The 25,066-nt window shown below is 44.3% G+C and overlaps 2 protein-coding genes across 2 annotated transcripts in view; both read right to left on the bottom strand.

The window, feature by feature from the left end:
- Positions 1–1,194: 1,194 nt before the first annotated feature.
- Positions 1,195–13,121, bottom strand: LOC139581910 (transforming growth factor beta-2 proprotein-like). The gene is made up of 7 exons (XM_071412106.1): positions 10,807–13,121; positions 10,416–10,619; positions 9,203–9,366; positions 7,000–7,057; positions 3,243–3,429; positions 2,845–2,998; positions 1,195–1,651 (listed from the first exon to the last, which is right to left on the bottom strand). The coding sequence occupies exons 1-7, from the start codon at positions 11,198–11,200 to the stop codon at positions 1,493–1,495; spliced, it is 1,320 nt and encodes a 439-aa protein (XP_071268207.1). The 5' UTR covers positions 11,201–13,121; the 3' UTR covers positions 1,195–1,492.
- Positions 13,122–17,624: 4,503 nt separating this feature from the next.
- Positions 17,625–25,066, bottom strand: part of LOC139581582 (autophagy-related protein 2 homolog A-like) — a 48,312-nt gene continuing 40,870 nt past the window's right edge. Inside the window, exons 30-40 of the mRNA XM_071411507.1 lie at positions 23,933–24,162; positions 23,669–23,804; positions 21,530–21,754; positions 21,180–21,366; positions 20,842–21,007; positions 20,680–20,749; positions 20,492–20,574; positions 20,282–20,403; positions 19,946–20,100; positions 19,458–19,613; positions 17,625–19,317 (exon numbers count right to left, since the gene is read on the bottom strand). Coding sequence (XP_071267608.1) covers positions 19,081–19,317; positions 19,458–19,613; positions 19,946–20,100; positions 20,282–20,403; positions 20,492–20,574; positions 20,680–20,749; positions 20,842–21,007; positions 21,180–21,366; positions 21,530–21,754; positions 23,669–23,804; positions 23,933–24,162 — 1,767 coding nt within the window. The 3' untranslated portion in view covers positions 17,625–19,080. The remainder of the gene's footprint in view (positions 19,318–19,457; positions 19,614–19,945; positions 20,101–20,281; positions 20,404–20,491; positions 20,575–20,679; positions 20,750–20,841; positions 21,008–21,179; positions 21,367–21,529; positions 21,755–23,668; positions 23,805–23,932; positions 24,163–25,066) is intronic.

The raw sequence follows: 25,066 nt of genomic DNA, 5'->3' as shown, positions 1-25,066 counted from the left end.
GACCTAACATATTGTACATGCAACAGCAATCAAGTAAGACGTAAATGTACATGACAGATAAGTGTGGTTATAGCTGTGAAAAGCCCAATAATGACAGACCTGATTGTTACAAATTTGCTAAGGCTGCAAAACAGCTACCCCCGCCCAAAGCTGATGTGTTCCAAATTGGGCCTATGAGCCCACGTCTCTCCCTTCAAAGCCTCTTTCTGTTTTATTCACTCTCTCCTCTGCTCCCACCACAAATGGGTTTGAATTTGGCGTGAATGTTCGCTGTCTGGAAATCTTTCACATCCTGTTTACGGCGGCAGATTTCAGCCCTCGACCGCAGAGCTGGCTGGAGGCCCCTACTGCCTGGACACACAACCTCAAAACCTCTACCTTACTTTCTTTCGCTTTCCCTCTTCTCATTCTCTTCTCTTTCTCAGCATTCTCCTCTCTCTCAGCCTTCTCCTCTCTCTCAGCCTTCTCCTCTCTCTCTCAGCCTCTCCTCTCTCTCAGCCTCTCCTCTCTCTCAGCCTCTCCTCTCTCTCAGCCTCTCCTCTCTCTCAGCCTCTCCTCTCTCTCAGCCTCTCCTCTCTCTCAGCCTCTCCTCTCTCTCAGCCTCTTCTCTCTCTCAGCCTCTTCTCTCTCTCAGCCTCTTCTCTCTCTCAGCCTCTTCTCTCTCTCAGCCTCTTCTCTCTCTCAGCCTCTTCTCTCTCTCAGCCTCTTCTCTCTCTCAGCCTCTTCTCTCTCTCAGCCTCTTCTCTCTCTCAGCCTCTTCTCTCTCTCAGCCTCTTCTCTCTCTCAGCCTCTTCTCTCTCTCAGCCTCTTCTCTCTCTCAGCCTCTCTCTCAGCCTCTTCTCTCTCTCTCAGCCTCCTTTCTCCTCTCTTCTACTCCTTCCCCTCCCTCCCTCCCTCCCAGCCCCTTCTCTCCCTCTGCTTCTCTTTCTTTCAGACCAAAGGAAAGCTAGTTCAAATCAAAATAATCTCCCTTCAGTAAATATGCACAGATCTTAAGTAACTGAGTTACTGGGCCCTTCAGTAAATATGCACAGATCTTAAGTAACTGAGTTACTGGGCCCTTCAGTAAATATGCACAGATCTTAAGTAACTGAGTTACTGGGCCCTTCAGTAAATATGCACAGATCTTAACTGAGTTACTGGGCCCTTCAGTCAATTTGGTAGAGATCAGTCTTATGCAACAAGAACACATTGTATTTCCAATTGAAATACTTTAATATCAGATTTTTAAAGCTATTAAGGAATTCAATATTTACAATATTCTCGACCTTATGAAAGTGGGGAAAAGACCCATTGCTGACAACGATTTTCAGAGTTTCATGCGTGTGAGATAAAAATAATCTGTGCCAGACTGTAAAATGTGTCATAGTGAAATGAAGGGTTGAGTATCTAGAGATAGTCAGTCTGTCCTATTTGTTTGAGGACCAAAAGTGGTAGTTTGTTGTAGTTCTAGTCAAAGTCCCGCCTCCTGGCCCGCCGCTGGGCCCCTGCGTCAGCGGCACTTGCAGGACTTGACCACCATGTTGGAGAGCTGCTCTACCTTGGGCGTTCGGCCCATGAAGTAAACGATGGTCAGAGGCTCCAGGTCCTGAGGTACACAGCACGGAGATGCTGACGCCTCAGGGTTCAGCTTGTTATACAGCGGCAGGATCTGTGTGTGAGGGCAAGAGAAAGTACCACATGAAATATCACATGAACAATGACAAGTACTGAAAACACTACTTAAAGGAATAGCTTAAACAAATTAGTGGTTTCCTTTCCATTGTATGCTGTAGCGTTAAGATTTCCCTTCACTGGAACTAAGGTGCCTAGCCCGAACCATGAAAAACTCCTGTCATCCGCCAAAGCCAGATTCATCAATCGAACTGCCAGATGGTGAAGCGTGATTCAACACTCCAGAGAACGCGTTTCCACTGCTCCAGAATCCAATGGCGGTGAGCTTTACACCACTCCAGCCGACACTTGGCATTGTGCATGGTGATCTTAGGCTTGTGTGTGGCTGCTCGGCCATAGAAACCCATTTCATGAAGCTCCCGATGAACAGTTCTTGTGCTGACGTTGCTTGCAGAGGCAGTTTGGAACTCGGTAATGAGGTTTGCAACCGAGGACAGACGATTTTTATGCACTTCAGTACTTGGCAGTCCCGTTCTGTGAGCTTGTGTGGCCTACCACTTCACAGGTGAGTCGTTGTTACTCCTAGACGTTTCAACTTCACAATAACAGCACTTACAGTTGACCGGGGCAGCTCTAGCAGGGCAAAATTTTGACGAACTGACTTTTTGGAAAGCTGGCATCCTATGACTGTGCCACGTTGAGCTCTTCAGTGAGGCCTTTCTACTGCCAATGTTTGTCTATGGAGATTGCATGGCTGTGTGCACGATTTTATACATCTGTCAGCAACAGGTGTGGCTCAAATAGCCGAATCCAGTCATTTGAAGGGGTGTCCACATACGTGTGTGTGTGTGTATATATAGTGTATATAACTTGAAAAATACAGCCAGTATGATGCTGTGTTTTGCATCATACCAGCTGTATTTCTGTGTTCTGAAAGTTATAAATCTTAAACTTGATTGCCGACATGCAAAACATTTTGGGACTATATAAACAATGGACTAACGAAACAAATACCAAAATGTTTTTTAGGGTGGAGTTTTCCTTTAATCATACTGTGAGTGTGTGGTAATAAAGCCATAAGACCTGACTGTGACAGAGGTGATAGAACATTTATGCCACTGTAGTGGTTGGGGGTTAACTAACCATGTTGTAGTGGTTGGGGGTTAACTAACCATGTTGTAGTGGTTGGGGGTTAACTAACCATGTTGTAGTGGTTGGGGGTTAACTAACCATGTTGTAGTGGTTGTCAGCGCTCCAGAGGTATGGGCAGCTGCCAGAGCAGAAATTGGCCTTGTAGCCCTTCGGCTCGTGGATCCACTTCCAGTTCAGGTCCCGGCGGAAGTCGATGTAGAGAGATCGCAGACAGCAGTCCACGTCGGAGTTCCTAAAACAGGTAGGAGACATGGAGAGAAAACACTCTCGCATTCTGATCCACACAGGCACTTTATCAGTTTCAGGACTATAAGCCTCAGATTGATTGCAACATTATTGATGATTGTAATATTGTTATGAACAAATGTAGTAATTCTGTATATCAAAGACCAAAATAAAGAGAAACCTCTAAGTATCTTGTATGGTCGTAGATAACATTATGTTTTTGACATCTGGATCTGAGGTGCTTACCCTACCTGGAGCAGGTGTTGGTGTCTGCGGTGGCCCTCTTCTTGCGGGTCTTCTTGCCTGGGTTGTCGACCCTGTCGCTGGGCCGCAAGGTGAGGATGAGGTGGGGGGTCTTGGTACTAAAATCTACCTGGCCCTTAGCCAGCCCTGACCCTGGCCTCCGCAACTGCTGCTGAAGCAGCTCATCATCCAGACCTGAGGAGGAAGAGAGGGAGTAGGACATGGAGGAGGGACAGGGAGAGGAAGTGGGGAGAGAGGAGGAGGGAGGGAGGGAGAGAGAAAGGGCCGGTGTTTTTTGCAGTGCGTGGGAAAATTTATCTCATGGAGACACATAATGGGAACATTTGTCAGCCAGAATGCTGTGTCATGACGTTGCACTGTTGGGTGAGGTTTATGATCCCCCATAAATACCTTTCCCCCTTTTCTCTCCACTCTACAGAATGGACTCTTGGAAAGCCCTTTGTTAACATAAAGAGAGTATGGTAACATCAAAAGGTTGGGGAATGGAACAATATTTCCCTTTCTCAACCAGCTGAAAGTGTACTTAAAGAATATGATGTCGGATCAGTTGTCTGGGACATTATATCTGATAATAGGACGACATAAATTGTATCTTGGAAAGTCTACTCATTCTAGTTATCAGATTCACATGGAATTGTTGTGCAATTTAAATGTTTAAATATGAAACTATTTGTGAAAAGTTATGTAATTTTAGCATCTAAATGAAAGAATTGTTTTCATAAGTAAACTATGCTCACTCAGTGGTCACGCCCAAGTGAACAGACATTGGTTGAGAACTATGAAACACACCCTTCTCTCCCCCAGTACAAAAGCCCGTTGACAGAAGTCAACTCAGGTCCCGATGACGTGAGGACTGGTGTCCATACGTTTAAAAGGGCTAATTTCAACTACAACCTAATGAAATTAACATTTAGTCCCAGAAATGTTAGGACTGCTGTCCAAATGTTTAAAAGGGTGAATTTCAACGTGGAGGTGATGATCACCACGCTGGAATGGTGAATTTCAACTAGACCAGCCAGAATACAGCGCGAGCTGATTATGGCAACTTGGTATGAACTTTGAACGATTATTCACTAAAGAAGTGAAAACTCCTAGACGTCGAGTTATCAACAGCAGCTGTAAACGCACGTGGCCTAGGAAAGGACAGCTAATCTCAGAAGAACGACAGGGTACTTTAATGTATTCGCTCTACAACACTACGATCAGAAAGATTCTTCAAAGGACAATGGCAATCACTGCTGGGTAAACCAGTCTTCCATCTTTGACCCATGTATCGAAGTGCAGCTCAGAGTAAATATACAGTTGAAGTCAGAAGTTTACATACACCTTAGCCAAATACATTTAAACTCAGTTTATCACAATTCCTGACATTTAATCCTAGTAAAAATTCCCTGTCTTAGGTCAGTTAGGATCACCACTTTATTTTAAGAATGTGAAATGTAAGAATAATAGTAGTTATTTATTTCAGCTTTTATTTCATTCATCACATTCCCAGTGGGTCAGAAGTTTACATGCTACCAAATACTAATTGAGTGTATTGCCTTTAAACTGTTTAACTTGGGTCAAACATTTCAAGCAGCCTTCCACATGCTACCCACAATAAGTTGGGTGAATTTTGGCCCATTCCTACTGACAGAGCTGGTGTAACTGATTGTGCAAAGTAATTGGTAACTTGGTAAACAATTTTCAGTCCAGCTTTCCAAACACTGAGAAGGGAGAATTATTATTTATATAAATATCAGGTTTGTAGGCCTCCTTGCTCGCATACGCTTTTTCAGTTCTGCCAACAACTTTTCTATGGGATTGAGGTCAGGGCTTTGTGATGGCCACTCCAATACCTTGACTTTGTTGTCCTTAAGCCATTTTGCCACAACTTTGGGAGTATGCTTGGGGTCATTGTCCATTTGGAAGACCCATTTACGACCAAGCTTTAACTTCCTGACTGATGTCTTGAGATGTTGCTTCAATATATCCACATAATTTTCCTCCCTCGTGATGCCATCTATTTTGTGAAGTGTACCAGTCTCTCCTGCAGCAAAGCACCACCACAACATGATGCTGCCACCCCTGTGCTTCACGGTTGGGATGGTGTTCTTCGGCTTGGAAGCGTCCCTCTTTCTCCTCCAAACATAACGATGGTCATTATGGCCAGTTATATTTTTGTTTCATCAGACCAGAGGACATTTCTCCAAAAAGTACAATCTTTGTCCTCATGTGCAGTTGCAAACCGTAGTCTGGCTTTTTTATGGTGGTTTTGGAGCAGTGGCTTCTTCCTTGCTGAGTGGCCTTTCCGGTTATGTCGATTATAGGACTCGTTTTACTGTGGATATAGATACTTTTGTACCCGTTTCCTCCAGCATCTCCACAAGGTCCTTTGCTGTTCTGGGATTGATTTGCACTTTTCGTACCAAAGTACACTCATCTCTAGGAGACAGAACGCGTCTCCTTCCTGAGCAGTATGATGGCTGCGTGGTCCCATGGTGTTTATACTTGCGTACTATTGTTTGTACAGATGAACGTGGTACCTTCAGGTGTTTGGAAATTGCTCCCAAGGATGAACTAGACTTGTGGAGGTCTACAATTGTTTCTGAGGTCTTGGCTGATTTCTTTTGATTTTGTCAAGCAAAGAGGCACTGAGTTTGAAGGTAGGCCTTGAAATATATCCACAGGTACACCTCCAATTGACTCAGATTATGTTAATAAGCCTATCAGAAGCTTCTAATGCCATGACATCATTTTCTGGAATTTTACAAGCTGTTTAAAGGCACAGTCAACTTAGTGTATGTAAACTTCTGACCCACTGGAATTGTGATACAGTGAAATAATCTGTCTATAAACAATTGTTGGAAAAATGACATGTGTTATGCACAAAGTAGATGTCCTAACCGACTTGCCAAAACTATAGTTTGCTAACAAGAAATTTGTGGAGTGGTTGAAAAACAAGTTTTAATGACTCCAACCTAAGTGTATGTAAACTTCCGACTTCAACTGTATATATCTTGCATTTTTCTTTTCCGAATGGGCGGTTATTAGAATGCATAAGACTCTGTAATTACTGTAGCATACCTTCTCAAGGTCCGATAGATTCAATCCCTTTGTCCCTCAGTCTTCCCGCTCTTTCATTCATACCCAACCCCCTTCCTTTATGTAACCAGCCGTCATATCTGGTTAGCCCACTAGGGCTTTTCATGACATGATTAGTAACCGATGTGTGATCTATCCTGTGTGTGTATATATATATATATATATATATATGTGTAATTCTGTGTGAATATTTAGGTATTTAGTAAATAAATAAAGCCAAATTGTGTATTGCTGATACAACTTATTAGCTAGTGTTCGTGCAGATAACCAAGTACCTACGAGAATCAGAATGAGAACGATCGAGGTGACGATTAATAATTGACTGCTATTGATATTAAAGATCTTCAGATCTTTAAGAGAGTGGATTCGGGAGATAACTGCTCTATTTAAATGAATGCTTCCGTGGTGCCCCAGGTTATTAATGGTTTAATTGTTGCATGGTTTAATTCAATCACGTAATCAATTAAGTTAGGTAATCGATAAAATAATTGAATAATCGATAAAATAATTTGATAAAATAGCATGTCATAATTTAATAATAGTCAGACACGACAGCTGTGTGTGAGTTGAGAAGTTCAATCATTAATTAAGAGGTATGTGTCTCTTTACATAACATAAACAGGTTCTACAACAAGTGGAACCCTTGGTCTGTGGGCGAACCGTTCTGGAGTTGATGTATCTCTGCGAGGGACCTGTTGCCTCTTCTGGTTTTATCACCTGTCAGAGGGAGAACCGGAGAGAAGCATCAGTTCACAGCTCCAGCAAACTGTGATACCAGTGAAGTTCTGAGATATTGTAACAACAAATTGATTGATTCTGACATGGGTTCATGAAGTATATGATGTTGTAACCCTTTGTACAGGAAAGTAATATTGTAATACCTGGTACAGGTAATGTAATAGTGTAATATGATATACCATACAGTATCGTGAGTGGGTTAAATCACTGGGGAAGCCAATCCAGAAAAAAATGCCATAACTATGTGTTCTGACAATTGCATTGTTTGCTCTATTTGCTTCATATGCTTTGAAACCGTGATATATACAGTGCATTCGGAAAGTATTCAGACCCCTTGACTTTTTCCACATTTTGTTAGGTTACAACCTTATTCTAAAATTGATTAAATCATTTCCCCCCCTCATATACACACAATAACCCATAATGAGAAAGTAAAAACGTTGCAGATTTATTACAAATAAAAAAACTAAATATAACATTTACATAAGTATTCAGACCTGGGCTCTGGCTGGGCCACTCAAGGACATTCATAAACTTGTCCCGAAGCCACTCCTGCATTGTCTTGGCTGTGTGCTTAGGGTCGTTGTCCTGTTGGAAGGTGAACCTTCGCACCAGTCAGAGGTCCAGAGTGCTCTGGATCAGGTTTTCATCAAGGATCTCTCTATACTTTGCTCCGTTCATCTTTCCCTCGATCCTGACTAGTCTCCCAGTCCCTGCTGCTGAAAAACATCCCCACAGCATGATTCTACCACAACCGCTTGGCATTCAGGCCAAAGAGTTCAATCTTGGTTTCATCAGACCAGAGAATCTTGTTTCTCATGGTCTGAGATTCTTTAGGGGCCTTTTGGCAAACTCCAAGTGGGCTGTCATGTGCCTTTTACTGAGGAGTGGCTTCTGCCTGGCCGCTCTACCATAAAGGCCTGATTGATGGAGTGCTGCAGAGATGGTTGTCCTTCTGGAAGGTTAATCTTCACAGAGAAGCTCTGTTAGAGTGACCATTAGGTTCTTGGTCACCTACCTGACCAAGGCCTTCCTCCCCCGATTGCTCAGTTTGGCCAGTTCTAGGAAGAGTCATGGTGATTCCAAACTTCTTCCATTTAAGAATGATGGAGGCCACTGTGTTCTTGGGGACCTTCAATGCTGCAGACAGCATTGATTGTTTGGGTGGCCATTTGATTGCTGAACAACTAGTCTTATGGCTTATGGCTGTTAAGGAGCATTTTGGTCCTAGACTTGGTGCTCCGGTACCACTTGCCATGCAGTAGCAGAAAGAACAGTCTATGACCTGGGTGACTAGAGTCTTTGACAACTTTTTGGCTTTCCTCTGACACCGCCTGATGTAGAGGTCCTGGATGGCAGGAATCTTGGCTCCAGTGATGTACTGGTCCGTATGCACTACCCTCTGCAGCACCTTATGGTCAGATGCCGAGCAGTTGCCATGCCATGCAGTGATGCAACCGGTCAGGATGCTCTCGATGGTGCAGATGTAGAACTTTTTGAGGATCTGGGGACCCATGCCAAAAATGTTCTGTCTCCTGAGGGGGAAAAGGTGTTGTCGTGCCCTCTTCACAACTGTCTTGGTGTGTTTGGACCATGATAGTTTGTTGGTGATAAGGACACCAAGGAACTTGAAACCCTCGACCCACTCCACTACAGCCCTGTCGATTGTGAATAGGGGCGTGGTAGGCCCTCCTTTTCCTATAGGTCACGATCAGCTCCTTTTGTCTTGCTCACACAGAGAGGTTGTTGTCCTGGTACCACACTGCCAGGTCTCTAACCTCGTCCCTGTAGGCTGTCTCATCGTTGTTGGTGATCAGGCCTACCACTTGTTGTTAGAGTCTAGTTGATAGGTATTCGACTAGCCGGACTGTTCCCCGGACTCCACGTGTAGGGATTTGTACAATGCTTAACAAGGCTATTGAACTTGACATTGGTGTCTGTTTTTATTCCTTTATCTAACATATCATACTGAAACACTTGTGTTGTCGGCAAACTTAATGATGGTGTTGGAGTCATGCGTGGCCACACAGTCGTGAGTGAACAGGGATTACAGGAGGGGACTGAGCACGCACCCCTGAGGGGCCTCCGTGTTGAGGATCAGTGTGGCAGATGTGTTATTACCTACCCTTACTACCTGGTGGCAGCCCATCAGGAAGTCCAGGATCCAGATGCAGAGTGAGGTGTTTAGACCCAGGCTCCTTAGCTTAGTGATGAGCTTTTGGGGCACTATGGTGTTGAATGCTGAGCTGTAGTCAATGAACAGCATTCTGACATAGGTGTTCCGTATATCTAGGTGGGAAAGGGCAGTGTGGAGTGCAATGGAGATTGTGCCATCTGTGGATCTGCTGGGGTAGTATAAAAATCGGAGTGGGTCTAGGGTTTCTGGGATGATGGTGTTGATGTGAGCTGTGACCAGCCTTTCAAAGCACTTCATGGCTACAGACATGAGTGCTACAAAGCGGTAGTCGTTAGGCAGGTTACCTTGGCGTTCTTGGGCACAGGGACTATGGTGGTCTGCTTGCAATATGTAAGTATGACAGATTCGGTCAGGGTGAGGTTGAAAATGTCAGTGAAGACACATGCCAGTTGGTCAGCGCATGCTCTGAGTACACGTCTGGCCCTGCGGCCTTGTGAATGTTGATCTGTTTAAAGGTCTTACATCGGATACAGAGAGCTTGATCACACCGTCGTCCGGAACAGGTGGTTCTCTCATGCATGGTTTAGTGTTGCTTGCCTCGAACCGAGCATAGAAGGCATTTAGCTCATCTGGTAGACTCGCGTCACTGGGCAGCTCGAAGCTGGGTTTCCCTTTGTAATCCGTAATAGTTTGCAAGCCTTGCCACATCCGATGAGCGTCAGAGCCGGTGTAGTAGGCCAGTACGGATAATTAAATATAAACCACAAGTCCAAATCCATATGTCCATAGGTGGCTAATTTAGGAAAGGGCCGGACAACACAAAGAGATGCAACAATTCAAGTTTTTCTGTCAATAATGATGTTTGGCTTCTAATTTTATTGGTCTGAAGCCAAATCCAAACTGGCTTCCCGTGACACTTTTTTTGTGTGCCATGACCATTCACAGCTGAGCTCAGTTTAGCTCAACGCTGATTGGTTATAATTTAATATTTTTTATCAAGGGAGATCAAATGCTAGCTGACTTCCCTTGCATTCAATGCTACTAGCGGAAACAATGTCATACTCCTTTGGACCAGACAGCATCAGATGTTTTCTCTGATGAGAAACATTCAGCCTCTTGCAAATTGAAGGACATTTATGAAACAGAGAGACAAAAGATACATTTAATGCTTTTTTTCTTCGTCAAATATTTTGGGCCTGGCTTCCCTTGGCTTCCATGAATACACCCCACTGATCCTGTACCTGATAGATCTCTACTCTCTGCTCTGAGGTGCGGGCCTGGGGGTTTGGTGTCCTGTAGATTCTGAACTCAGCTTTGACCAGGGTGCTGGAGTTCCTGTCCACACCACTCACATCGAACCCCACCACTCTGTAATACGGGCTGGGGACTGGAGGGTTCACTGCATCTACAAAAGTGGAGAGTATCAATAAAGTTGCAACATATACTAAATAAATGTGACACACACACACAGTTACGACAGTAATAGAGGTATCTGACAATTTGGCAAGGTAGTTGGAGACCTTAACGCATGCATAACAGTAATGTATAAAAATTCCATTCAATTTTTTTGTATTGATTAAGACTCCACTCACTTGTGTCCGTGCGCTGCTTAAACATGTCTATGCGCTGAACCTCTTTTGCATAATAATCCTCCTCGCTGCTCTCTCGGTCGCACGCGGAATCGGACTGACGCGCACGCTCCTCCAACAGCTCTCTGGTGCTGTTGTAGAGTAGCATCACCTCGGCGGGTACGGCCTCGGGCTGTGGGCTTGGTGCGGGGGGCTCGGGTGGGCTCCGGTAGCGGAGCTTGCTGAGGATCTGGCCGCGGACGGCCTCGATGCGCTTGGATTTCTGATCATCCATGCGTAAAGAATGGCAGGTGGAGAGCCCCTCGGCGGACACCGCCAGCCGGAGCAGCAGCAGGGCGAGGTGGGTAAGCCACATAGTCCGGTGGTCAGATGGATTTAGGGGCTCACTCGGCTCCATATGAAATCTTTAGGAATCTTTCAGTCTGTGTAGTGTCCGGTGCAGTCCAATACGCAATGAGGACCTGTTACTCTGCTATCGTGGCGACTGTCTATCAACCCCCAGAAATACACTTCTAAAGAAAATGTCCAACGTTTGTAAAAATAATAGGCAAATAATAGTATAAAACAAATACAGCTAGAATAGAGAAGCTCAGCCTATGGCGTATTAGCATAAAGTTGGTTACAATTATTTCCAAAGTGTTTATTTGATCATTTTCTCCGAGAGCCATTTCTGAGCATATAGAAAATAATGACTGTCCATACGTGCTCCTTCAAAAGTCTAAGAACTGAATGCTATAGAGATTCCTGATACAAGTTTGAGAAAATTTTGAGATGTAAACCAAGCAGCATGGTTGGCTACTCAAATTCTCACACTACATAAAAGTTATAATATAATAAAAATCCTCTATGAAAGAGGTATTTGCACTCCCGATAGACAACTTCTCCAGAAGTGTAAATATATTATAGAGTTTAGGGTAAGCTTTGGTACAATCCCATCCTTAGAAAATGAATCCTCTTAATTCTTTTTATATGGATATCAGAGGGAAAAACGTCCACTATAGCAAAAAGGTCTGATGCCATTCTTTCATTCCTTGGCAAGAAAAATATTAATCCAGAGCTGTGGGACAGTAACTTCAGTGTGCAATGCAATGTGTGTGTGAGAGGGAGAGAGAGGTCGCATGTGAGAGCTAGTGGGTGGGGTGCCACCAAAGTGATGGGTGTGTGTTATTGGACATCTCCCTCATCAATTCAGTACACACACGCAAAGACATTTTTCTGGAGATTCTCCCTACCACAAAAATGTTTGCACAGGCCTCCCTTCTATCCTCAGGTAAGTATCCTGTTCAAACATATCAAACCACCGTTTCATACCCAGTCGCTATTGATAGCAAAAAAGTGATAGATGGAGTTTACTAATTCCTTGGCTTGTCATATTTGACTGACATGGTCTCATTTGTCTTCCCTTTAGTTATTTCCATAACTGTGACATGTCTCCTAAGTGTGTGTCCTACATAAATGTAACCCATTTGTCCCACTCCTAGTACTTACTGAAATCTTTTCATTCAGATATAAGAAATGAGTAGCCCAGTTATCCAGTCCCACCATGTCTCGGTCTTTCTCTCTCTCCCCCTCTTCTTGCCAGTTTCATTGTTAATTACAGTTCAGAAGCCCGGGATTGTTAATCTGTCAGCGGAGGCTTTTATTGCAGCTTCCTCATCCCATTATGCTGTTATTATAGTTTCGGCTCCAAAGCTGTAATTGCAGTAAGTAGAAGGGATGGGTATGAGCGAGAGAGAGAGAGAGGGGGAGAAGAAAAACAGAGCGATAAAGAGGGAGAGATGGAGGGAGAGAGAGGGAGAATGAGACGCAGTCAGCCCAAAAGCTTGTGGCGGGCAGGCGTGCGGGCAGGCTTTTTTCTCTCCTGGCAAGGTTTCTAAAAATGATAATACTGCACGGGAAGATTGGGAACACTTTGTTGTTTCAACATGACCGTTAATGCTGTGCCCCAAAGCTTCAGACAGTGTGCCCCCCACAGCCACTCAGAGCAAATTTTGCCTATGTGGATCTAGGGTTGTTTGGCAACAGCCAGTGCTTCTGACTGTCTGACCTGGGGGTGAATGGATCAAAGGGGCCTAGTGGTTAGTTGTGGTATTGCAATGCGTGGGTAGAAAAATACCTCCTCAAAAACAACTTATCCCTGGCTGGAGCTTTTTCTCTTTCCCTCAGTCCAAAATATAGTCATGGATTGCCACGTCATCTAGCTCTCAGCAGTTCTCCTGACCTGCGAAAACAAACTCAAGGACATGGTTTGGTGATTTATCACAGTTTGACATTACCTTTCATTCATGAGTGGATATACTACCGGTATGCATGTCTAACTGTATTATCTGTGTAACTTAATTACAAGGGAAAGTATTTTAGGGTTGCAAGGAAACCAAGGAATTATACTTTTTATTAAATTAATAAATTAAACAAAATCATCTCCCAGATATTGGACAACATAGAAGCATTCAGATCCGTTCTGTGGTTTTCTGGGGGCGGCGGTGTATTCACATCCCATTGCCCCATGTACTGTACTATATAACCACTTCAACATATATTTCTTCCTATACAGTCTTAAACAGGAATCAATTTTTTGCCCTCACTTCTAATGCCAGCAGTCCCATACAATGAATGGTTGGTGTGAGATGGTGGAGAAGGGCAAATGGGGGGTTACCGTATGGATAAGTGGTGTATTTCTCTCTGTACATCTAAGAGCCCATGTTGGGGGTAACCAGTTCTGCAGGTAAGCCATGGAGAAGACCCAGCTGGAGAAAGACCACAGTAATATTGCCATACAACCACAATCACTAGAACAAGAATCAAGACTTAGAATTTAGAATTTAGGTAAAATCTATCTGTATTAGTTAGACCAAAGAATAGCTGTAAGACTAGTTAACTATTCTACCTAAGTTGGATACAGTAGCTTTAAATGACTCAGTTTAAGAACCAAACGGTAGTAAACAGAGCAAACGGAACCAAACAGGAAGGGACCATAGAGAATGATAGAGGCCTCTAGTGGCCAAAAGGCCGTATTAGCATAGACAAAACAATTGAGGGCATCCACCATTTTAATGAAGTCAACTGGGTGGGACTTCCAATTTCATTGGCTAATCCCTCCTGTTGTAGTCATGTCCAACTGGGTCATCAGGAGGAATCAGCCAATAGTGAAGAACAAAATTGACTACTTTACAATGGAGACAGCCTCAATGGTGCTGCCCATGCTGTCACCACTGAGGTATAATAATAACTGGAGACTGCGTCAAAGATGTCTGACCATTGTTTAAAAGGTGATCTACTCATGTTTGCAAAAGGCCAATTCATTGAACATCTATATCCGGGTTGCACCCGGTTTATACGGACCAACATTACACACGCAATAGCACTCAGTGTGCACAGGGAGCATCGCGAGCACTGATGACATCACGTCATCCAAAAACATGGCAGACATTCGATGGATATAAAATGTTAATATCTTCGGCTGTAAGTGATGGAGAAAAATCAGCCTAAGCGACAATTATTTGAATTATTCAATGGATGTTTTGCGCACAATGTCTTATTTGGAATGTTAAAATCTGACTTCTCTATGTGGCAGTGTATGAAAATCTGGGTCTTTCTGGGCCGTGTCAGTTAAACTGCAGTACTGAAGCAAAACTGTAGGAGCAGTGGAAACCATGCTTCTAGACCAGAACCCTGCCCCCTTGTGGACTACAGGAAAAGGAGGACCGAGCAAGCCCACATTCTCATCGACGGGGCTGTAGTGGAGCAGTTTGAGAGCGTCAAGTTCCTTGGCGTCCACATCACCAACAAACTAACATGGTCCAAAGCACATCAAGACAGTCATGAAGAGGGCACGACAAAACCTATTCCCCCTCAGGAGACTGAAAAGATTTGGCATGGATCCTCAGATCCTCAAAAGGTTTTACAGCTGCAGCATCGAGAGCATCCTGACGGGTTGCATCACTGCCTGGTATGGCAACAGCTCGGCCTCCGACCGCAAGGCACTACAGAGGGTAGTGCGTACGGCCCAGTACATCATCGGTCAGAGGAAGGCCCTAAAAATTGTCAAAGACTCCAGCCACCCTAGTCATAGACTGTTCTCTCTGCTACCACACGGCAAGCGGTACCGGAGCACCAAGTCTAGGTCCAAGAGGCTTCTAAACAGCTTCTACCCCCAAGCCTGAACAGCTAATCAAATGGCTACTCAGACTATTTGCATTGACCACCCCTCTACACTGCTGCTACTCTGTTATTATCTATGCATAGTCACTTTAATAACTCTACCTACATGTACAGTTGAAGTCGGAAGTTTACATACACCTTAGCCAAATACATTTAAACTCAGTTTTTCACAATTCCTGACATTTAATCCTAGTAAAAATTCCCTGACTTAGGTCAGTTAGGATCACCACCTTATTTTAAGAACGTGAAATGTCAGAATAATAGTAGAGGGAATTATTTATTTCAGCTTTTATTTATTTCATCACATTCCCAGTGGGTCAGAAGTTTACATACACTAAATTAGTATTTGGTAGCATTGACTTTAAATTGTTTAACTTGGGACAAATGTTTCGGGTAGCCTTCCACAATAAGTTGGGTGAATTTTGGCCCATTCCTCCTGACAGAGCTGGTGTAACTGAGTCAGGTTTGTAGGCCACCTTGCTCGCACACGCTTTTTCTGCCCCCAAATTTTCAATGGGATTGAGGTCAGAGCTTTGTGATGGCCACTCCAATACCTTGACTTTGTTGTCCTTAAGCCATTTTGCCACAACTTTGGAAGTATGCTTGGGGTCTTTGTCCATTTGGAAGACCCATTTGCGACCAAGCTTTAACTTCCTGACGGATGTCTTGAGATGTTGCTTCAATATATCCACATAAATGTCCTTCCTCATGATGCCATTTATTTTGTGAAGTACACCAGTCCCTCCTGCAGCAAAGCAGCCCCAAAACATGATGCTGCCACCCCCGTGCTTCACGGTTGGGATGGTGTTTTTCGGCTTGCAAGCATCCCCTTTCTCCTCCAAACATAACGATGGTCATTATGGCCAAACAGTTATATTTTTGTTTCAACAGACCAGAGGACATTTCTCAAAAAAGTACGATCTTTGTCCCCATGTGCAGTTGCAAACAGTAGTCTGTTTTTTTTATGGTGGTTTTGGAGCAATGGCTTCTTCCTTGCTGAGCGGCCTTTCAGGTTATGTCGATTATAGGACTCGTTTTACTGTGGATATAGATACTTTTGTACCCGTTTCCTCCAGCATCTCCACAAGGTCCTTTGCTGTTGTTCTGGGATTGATTTGCACTTTTCCCACCAAAGTACGTTCATCTCTAGGAGACAGAACGCGTGTCCTTCCTGAGCGGTATGACGGCTGCGTGGTCCCATTGTGTTTATACTTGCGTACAATTGTTTGTACAGATGAATGTGGTACCTTCAGGCGTTTGGAAATTGCTTCCAATGATGAACCAGACCTGTGGATGTCTACAATTCTTTTGGCTGATTTCTTTTGATTTTCCCATGATGTCAAGCAAAGAGGCACTGAGATTGAAGGTAGGCCTTGAAATACATCCACAGGTACACCTCCAATTGACTCAAATTATGTCAATTAGCCTATCAGAAGCTTCTAAAGCCATGACATAATTTTCTGGAATTTTCCAAGCTGTTTAAAGGCACAGTCAACTTACTGTATGTCAACTTCTGACCCACTGGAATTGTGATATAGTGAATTATAAGGGAAATAATCTGTCTGTAAAGAATTGTTGGAAAAATTACTTGTGTCATGCACAAAGTAGATGTCCTAACCGACTTGCCAAAACTATAGTTTGTTAACAAGACATTTGTGGAGTGGTTGAAACACTTAGGTTGAAGTCATTAAAACTCGTTTATGTAAACTTCTGACTTCAACTGTACATGTTACCTCGACACCGGTACCCCCTGTATATAGCCACGCTATTGTTATTTACTGCTGCTCTTCAATTATTTGTTATTTTTATGTTTTTTAAGGTAATTTCTTAAAACTGCATTGTTGGTTACGAGCTTGTAAGGTCTACTACGCCTGTTGTATTCGGCGCGTGTGACATTTGATTTGATACATAAGCTATAAAATGGCACTGATACAAAGATACGTCCTCTGTCTCTCTATGGAGCTACCTGAATTTGTCCAATCGAAACTCTCTGGCATTCCAGACAGTTGTAGTCATACGGAGACACTCACCCCATCAGCCGCCTCAACCAGTACGCTCCAATCCAATTTGGGGATCATGACTCACGAAAATGGGATTGAACTCCACCTCACTCTCACCTCTGTCGCCTGGGATCCGAACAAACCGGATAAAAAAAATGCATAAAAGAGCACTTGCTCTTTCCATGACAAACTGACCAGGTGAAAGCTATGATCCCTTATTGATGACACCTGTTAAATCCACTTCAATCGGTGTAGATGAAGGGGAGGAGACAGGTTAAAGAATGATTTTAAAGTCTTGAGACAATTTAAACATCCAACCAATTTGACACAACTGTGGGAATCATTGGGAGTCAACATGGGCCAGCATCCCTGTGAAACGCTTTCGACGAATCTGCTTTGAGGGGGAAAGTGAGAGAACCGGCAACTTTGTCAATATATACTGTATTGATCAACAATATCTATGATTCTCTACTGTGCAAACTAAAAACAATGCGTTTACATGTGGATCGGAAATGTCGATGGTGCAACAGTGAATAGTTTCCCCCAAACAGCAATAATCCTAAAACAGCTTCCTAGCCGTACAAACTATTTTAGGAAAGCAGAGGACTCCTTTATACATTTTGTAAACCGTCCCCTCCAAAAATCACAAAAACCGTGAAGTTACGTTTTTTATATTGTTTTATTTTTTTAGTATATATTTTTCTGTACTCATTGTCTTGGTATTATACAGGTCATTCTTACAGGTAAATGGTAATTACAGACCTGTGACCAATACAACCCACGGGTCACCCTCACAAGAAACCACTAACCCACAAACATGCATTACACTCACACACACAATTTAAACGTATTGAACAAAAGATCATGTTAAATGTTTTACCACAATCCCCCCTTTTCCCCCCATCTTAACCCTCTAGACACATCCACCAACACTTATTTTCAAAAATAATATGATACTAGTTTAACATAATACAAAAATGGAGGAAGGCAACTAATGAGACGAGTCAAGCAATTGTTCTGTTGAGAGGAAGGAACCAGACTGGTGATAAGGTCCAAGGCCCTGAGGGCAACCTCCTTGATCTGACAAAATAAACAGTTAACATACTGTAAGTACAAATCAGATGACCAAGCGCTGGCAAGCATTAAACTCAAGCGAAGCCATTTGACATAGAGGAAAGTACGTTTCTCTAGTTCATTCAGTTCATCGTCCAAATTCTCCCATGACTGCATTTAGTTAACACAACCAGGCCCAGGTCATTGTTTCCACAGGTCAAATATGAACAAGTAAGCATACAGAGAGATGAGTATAGGTTTCAGGAAGGCGATAAAACTAAACACAACCAAAGGAGGAGAGGCCAGGGAACCCATCATTGAACAAACTTATGGCACAAACAACACTGGGGTGGGGATGTGTGCAGGCTAGGATGGAACAATCCCACAATTGTGTTTTTAGGTTTTGATTAACAGCTATCTGGAAGGATCTCAGCTAAGGCCACTATATCAGTCTTTCAGTCTCCATGACTACAGGAGAGACGGATATTACCATCCAATCCCTGTGGACACTGATTTGGGCTCAATAGAATGATTTCCCAGACTCAGATTAAGTCTACTCCTTAAATGCATGCTCAATTAAGGATCGCCATTCAAAGTGCTTTTTAGTCCAGGAATAGGTGTAATCTCAAACTGGGAAACCGGCCCATAGTCTGATCAACAGAAGACTGTGAGAGCTACTGATTAACATGTTTAATCCCACCTACCACTACTACAGACTTTATACTAGACTAGAGCCCTGTTTGCCCTTTGACATCTAAAGATGAAGACAACCCAGAATGACAGTGATATGTTGACATACTAATAAAGGTAGAGTATCCTCATCATGTACGTACTGCTGCAAGGATAGTGAACTGAACTCTATTTGATTGCATTGAAGAAAGAGATACAATTGTTTTGTCTTGATCCATATGGAACCACATAAAATACTGGGTGTCAATCACTCTGCAGTAGTTTAAAAATAATAATTTAAACTCACGTTTTCACACATTCACTCCCTTCATCTGTTCACACACATAACAATTCCCCCCCCCCCATTTCTTTAACCTTTAATCCCCCAGAATCATCATTCTTGGCCTTCTTCAGAGCGCCATTTTAAGAAGTCCTCCTTCCGTGCATCTGGCTTGATCTGGTTCCGGATGCCCCCCAGTAGGTTGGACGTTGCCTCAGAGGCCACTATTAGGGGACGGACCACGGTGGGTGGGATCTGCCGCAGGACTCCGCCCACAGCACCAGGCAGGCCTTTCTGCTCATGCCCGCGAGACGCCACGTCACATAGCGTCTGAGCTGTGTCCATCATGCCCTTGGAAACAGACAGAGGTGAGGAAGAGAAGTTTGTGTGTTCAAATGAAAGTGCTAAGCCTTTTGTTGTTGCTATTATTCTAAAGTGGTTGACTCAAATGAACAATTATTGATTGATTTGTTGATCAGTAGAACACGTACTTCTCTGACGGTGTCATAGGCCTTAGCTACGCCCTCTCTGAGGTCGGCAGGCTGGTGGGCGCGGCGGGACCGGTTGGAGGGCCGTCGGCCCTCTGTGATGTAACGGTTCAGGGGGGGCGTTGGGGACAGGATGTCATACACCGTCTCTGCTGTGGCCTAGAGGAGAAACCGCAGGAATATTACAACACTTCAGGAGAGTAAGGCACATCATAGCAATGGAGGAACCTGTATTACTGGTCCCAGTGGCTTCTACCCATACGGTTGCTACTAGTCATTCAGTTCTTTCCTACATGGTTTAGGTATGCTAACCCTTTGGCCGCAATCTATGACATGTGACTAAGGTTAGTGTATAGGGTGTGGTACATAGGATGCATTGTTTCAACCTATATGTCTATGCTTGTTTGATTGGTATTCTACCGCTGTATGGCTTACAGACAGTCTGTAGCCAGCTGATCTGTCTGTGGTTAGAGTTCAGAGGTCAGTAGTACCTGTATGGCCTGCACGAGTCTGTTGCTGAGCTCCAGAGCAGCAGAGGCAGTGGAGGTGCCGAAGGACGCGGCCCCCCGCTGGAGACCCCGGATAATGCGGCCGTCCCGCCTGTACTGCTCTATGGGCATCCAGAACAAGTCCCTCACTCCATGGACTAGAGAGAGAAAGTTACACAAAAAACAAATGAGATCAACACTAAATGAGGTTGTGAGAGTATGCTAGCTATAACCACACTGCAAGAGAACAATTCTATTACTATGGTGATAACTCAGGAACTACTAAAGAAGCCAAGAAACAAAGATCACCAAACAAGTGACGTCCTGTCCTGTACTTACACAGCTGAACTACAGAGTGCATGGGGCCTAGACCTCCCAGAATGCCCGGCAGCTGGTTCTTCCTGATGTCTGTCAGCCACTCAGTGACAGCGTACTGAATCACCTTATCTACGCCTAGAAGTCTATAAGGAAGAGATATTAGAGAAAAGCGTTATGAAAAAGACACTTGCTTCAGACTACAGAGAAACCCCAGAGTTCGTGTTGTTGTACCCATGTCGGCAGCAGAGTCTCTTCAGCTTCAGCTCAGAGCAGTTCAGCTGGGCCAGACCAATAAGAATCCCTGCAAACGTCCCCTAGGAAACAATCACATAGCAAATGTCACGTGTGTGTCATAACAAAATATAACCACAGAGATGAGTTCACTGTGTTCGTAGTTAAAATGTTCTTTGTCCTTTCACCTGCTCAATGACCACATGCTTGCCCTGGTAGTCCAGCCAGATGGGCACTTCAGAGGTGAAACGGAACTCCCTTCGAAAGAGAAGGAAAGACAACGTATAAATAATGTCCACACATTCTAAATAGACTGTAGATTTACTCTTTGGGAGGATGAAGTTAATTACCGGAAGTAGATTGGCTGATCAGTGGAAGAGGTGGAGCCAGCAGACAAGGAGCTCTGCTCGCTATAGGTGGTTTCTACAGAAGTGGTGAGGTCAGGACCCAGACCAGCAGTGGTCTCCGTGCCACTGACCCCATCCTCAGCGGGCTTCTGGGAAGGGTCTGTCTTCACTGTGAGAGGAAAGAGAGAAAAGAGAAAATTAAGAAAACAGGAGAAAGTATCAAGTGGGTGAGGAGGAGATACATGATACAGAGCACCATGTATGCTATGTATGATTTTCTTCCTGTTCCATGTGACCCTACTTATTATGTAGAGTATAGAGAACACAGTGAAGGTGCTCACTCTCAGCTGCAGGGTCCACAGGCAGGTAGGGGTTAACTCCAGCAGCCAGACTACTGAAGAAATCCTTCAGGAAGAACAAGGCATCCTGGTCGATGTTGAGTCGGAGGGGGAGGAGGCTCACTCTTAAACAACACTCTGGACCACCTACACCAGAGTCTGGACACACCTGCAGGGCCTTCACTGTTAACTGGAACACACAGACATAGACAACACATTAGGTAGGATTACAACAAACCAAATCTCAGAGAAAACTTTAGAATTCCCTTGGAAATGAGAATCATTAATAAGAACAGATTTTCACAACGGAAAGGAAATAATGAGAAACGGCTTTAAAAAGCCTCTTCTCTCACCATGTTGGAGTGTGTCCTGCGGGGCATGCTCTCGCTGGTGTACAAGTAGAGGAACTTGTTAAGCTGGGACGAGGCCAGGCGGTCGCGTACCTCCAGCTCCTGAACAATGAACACCTGGCGGGACAGAGGCTGCTCCCCCACAGCCCCGACCCCAGGCCCCTCTCCCTCCAGAGCCGACCCAGCTGCAGACACCACCACTGGGTAGGACTCGTGTTGGAAGCTCACCTGGAACAGGAATGACACTTAACTAAATGGTTGCAAACAATTAGTGTAGCTTTTTGCTTTTGTTATGTAGCTTTTTGCTGTCTCCACTAACAAAAGGACTGGTTGACACTTATGCTACACTTGAACTGAACATATCCTTATGATGGGGGAAATGAATTAGCGTTCTAGTTTGTACGGAGAAAAGAACACACCTTGCACACACATACTTTTGTATATATAGGACATCCCTTCAAATTAGTGGATTTGGCTATTTGAGCCACACCCGTTGCTGACAGGTGTATAAAATCGAGCACACAGCAATGCAATCTCCATGAACAAACATTGGCAGTAGAATGGCCTTACTGAAGAGCTCAGTGACTTTCAAGGTGGCACCGTCATAGGATGCCACCTTTCCAACAAGTCAGTTTGCTAGATCTGCCCCAACCACTACAACATGGTTAGTTAACCCCCAACCACTACAACATGGTTAGTTAACCCCCAACCACTACAACATGGTTAGTTAACCCCCAACCACTACAACATGGTTAGTTAACCCCCAACCACTACAACATGGTTAGTTAACCCCCAACCACTACAACATGGTTAGTTAACCCCCAACCACTACAACATGGTTAGTTAACCCCCAACCACTACAGTGGCATAAATGTTCTATCACCTCTGTCACAGTCAGGTCTTATGGCTTTATTACCACACACTCACAGTATGGTTAAAGGAAAACTCTACCCTAAAAAACATTTTGGTATTTGTTTCATTAGTCCATTGTTTATATAGTCCCAAAATGTTTTGCATGTCGGCAATCAAGTTTAAGATTTATAACTTTCAGAACACAGAAATACAGCTGGTATGATGCAAAACACAGCATCATACTGGCTGTATTTTTCAAGTTACATACATTATATATACACACACACAAGTATGTGGACACCCCTTCAAATGAGTGGATTCGGCTATTTGAGCCACACCTGTTGCTGACAGATGTATAAAATCGAGCACACCGCCATGCAATCTCCATAGACAAACATTGGCAGTAGAATGGCCTCACTGAAGAGCTCAGTGACTTCAACGTGGCACCGTCATAGGATGCCAGCTTTCCAACAAGTCAGTTCGTCAAATTTTTGCCGTGCTAGAACTGCCCCAGTCAACTGTAAGTGCTGTTATTGTGAAGTGGACATGTCTAGGAGCAACAACGGCTCAGCCGCGAAGTGGTAGGCCACACAAGCTCACAGAACACCATTCACAATGCTAAAGCTCGCCGCCATTGGATTCTGGAGCAGTGGAAACGCGTTCTCTGGAGTGATGAATCACATTTGGACGAATCTTGGTTTGGCGAATGCCAGGGAAACACTACCTGCCCAAATGAATAGTGCCAATTGCAAAGTTTGGTGGAGGAGGAATAATGGTTTGGGGCTGTTTTTCATTGTTCAGCCTAGAACCCTTAGTTCCAGTGAAGGGAAATCTTAATGCTACAGCATACAATGACATTCAAGACGATTCTGTGCTTCCAACTTTGTGGCAACAGTTTGAGGCAGGCCCTTTCCTGTTTCAACGTGACAATGCCCCCGTGAACAAAGTGAGGTCCATACAGAAATGGTTTGTTGAGATCGGTGTGGAAGAACTTGAATGGCCTGCACAGGGCCCTGACCTCAACCCCAACAAACACCTTTGTGATTAATTGTAACGCTGACTGCGAGCCAGGCCTAATCGCCCAACATCAGTGCCCGACCTCACTAATGCTCGTCGCTCAATGGAAGAAAGTCCCCGCAGCAATGTTCCAACATCTAGTGGAAAGCCTTCCCAGAAGAGTGGAGGCTGTTATAGACCAACTCCATATTAATGCCCATGATTTTAGAATGCGATGTTCGATGAGCAGGTGTCCACATACTTTCGGTTATGTAGTGTACATACTCTCCCTACCTTGGTGAGCTGGATCTCCATGAGCAAGTTGTGTTGACGTCCACCGCCTCCAGCCCAGCGCCACGAGTTCTGAGGCCGGGACGGAGCAGTGGAGCGGGACGGGGATCCACGCATCCCAGACGGGGCAGTGCGACCCCTAGAGAGCAAGAGGGTAGGGAGAGAGAGGAGAGAGGAGAGAGAGGGAGGAGCTTGATGATCAGTAAGAGAAATCTTCCAAATTCAAGTGCCTGTTGCTGGGTTGTGTGTACATGTGTGCATAGGGACCTGTTTCCATGCTGCGTGTGTATAGACATGGCCTTGCCCCCGAAGTCTCTCCCTCCGTACAGATGCCAGACGACAGACACCTCTCGTAGCACCACCCTGCTCTCGGGGACAGGGAAGCGGCTGGGGGCCCGCAGCAAGTCAGAGCTGCCCCGCGGCCGGGAGAAGTGGCCCTCCCTAACCCTGATAGGACCCTCAGCTAGCACCGTCACAAGAGGCTCCCCGTCTCTTGGCTGGGGAGGGGGTGAATTAATGAACAGGTTTAGTACTTAATGTCACATAATTAAATTCCATGTGAACTACGACTAATAGGAACACTGGGACAAGAAGTTAAAAGTGAGATACAGAGGAAGGAAAGAGTATAAAGAGGGTATAGAGAGAGTATAAAGAAAGGGATTGAGTAGAGAGAGAGTGTAGAGAGGTAGAGAGTGTATTAAGAGAGTGTAGAGAGAGTATAAAGAAAGGGAGTGAGTAGAGAGAGAGTGTAGAGAGGTAGAGGGAGAGAGTATAGAGAAAGGGAGTGAGTAGAGAGAGAATGTAGAGAGGTAGAGGGAGAGAGTATAAAGAAAGGGAGTGAGTAGAGAGAGTGTAGAGAGGTAGAGAGTATAAAGAAAGGGAGTGAGTAGAGAGAGTGTAGAGAGGTAGAGGGAGAGAGTGTATTAAGAGAGTGTAGAGAGAGTATAGAGAAAGTGTAGAGAGAATAGAGAGAGTAGAGAGTACAAAGAAAGAGAGAGTATAGAGGGAGAGTAGAGGGAGAGTGAGTGTATTAAGAGTGTGTAGGAGAGTGTAGAGAGAGAGTAGAGGGAGAGTGAGTGTATTAAGAGTGAGTGTATTAAGAGAGTGTGTAGAGGGAGAGGGAGTGTATTAAGAGAGTGTGTAGAGAGAGTATAGAGAGTGAGTGAGTGTATTAAGAGTGAGTGTATTAAGAGAGTGTAGGAGAGAGTGTAGAGAGAGAGTATAGAGGGAGAGTGAGTGTATTAAGAAAGTGTGTAGGAGAGAGTGTAGAGAGAGTAGAGGGAGAGTGAGTGTATTAAGAAAGTGTGTAGGAGAGAGTGTAGAGAGAGTAGAGGGAGAGTGAGTGTATTAAGAGTGAGTGTATTAAGAGAGTGTGTAGAGGGAGAGTGAGTGTATTAAGAG

Source organism: Salvelinus alpinus, chromosome 7 (assembly GCF_045679555.1).
Source record: "Salvelinus alpinus chromosome 7, SLU_Salpinus.1, whole genome shotgun sequence".
Taxonomy (NCBI): Eukaryota; Metazoa; Chordata; class Actinopteri; order Salmoniformes; family Salmonidae; genus Salvelinus; species Salvelinus alpinus.
The sequence above is the reverse complement of the archived record's forward strand: the minus strand, read 5'-3'. Positions and strand labels throughout refer to the sequence as shown.

Excerpts from the sequence above, each read along its gene's own strand:
- LOC139581910 (XM_071412106.1), bottom strand. The coding sequence starts at position 11,200 with ATGGAGCCGAGTGAGCCCCTAAATCCATCTGACCACCGGACTATGTGG. Across the intron at positions 9,367-10,415 it reads ATTCATGGAAGCCAAGGGAA|ATATACGGAACACCTATGTC; the intron begins GCCAGGCCCAAA and ends TTTCCCACCTAG. Across the intron at positions 1,652-2,844 it reads CTGACAACCACTACAACATG|ATCCTGCCGCTGTATAACAA; the intron begins GTTAGTTAACCC and ends CCTCACACACAG.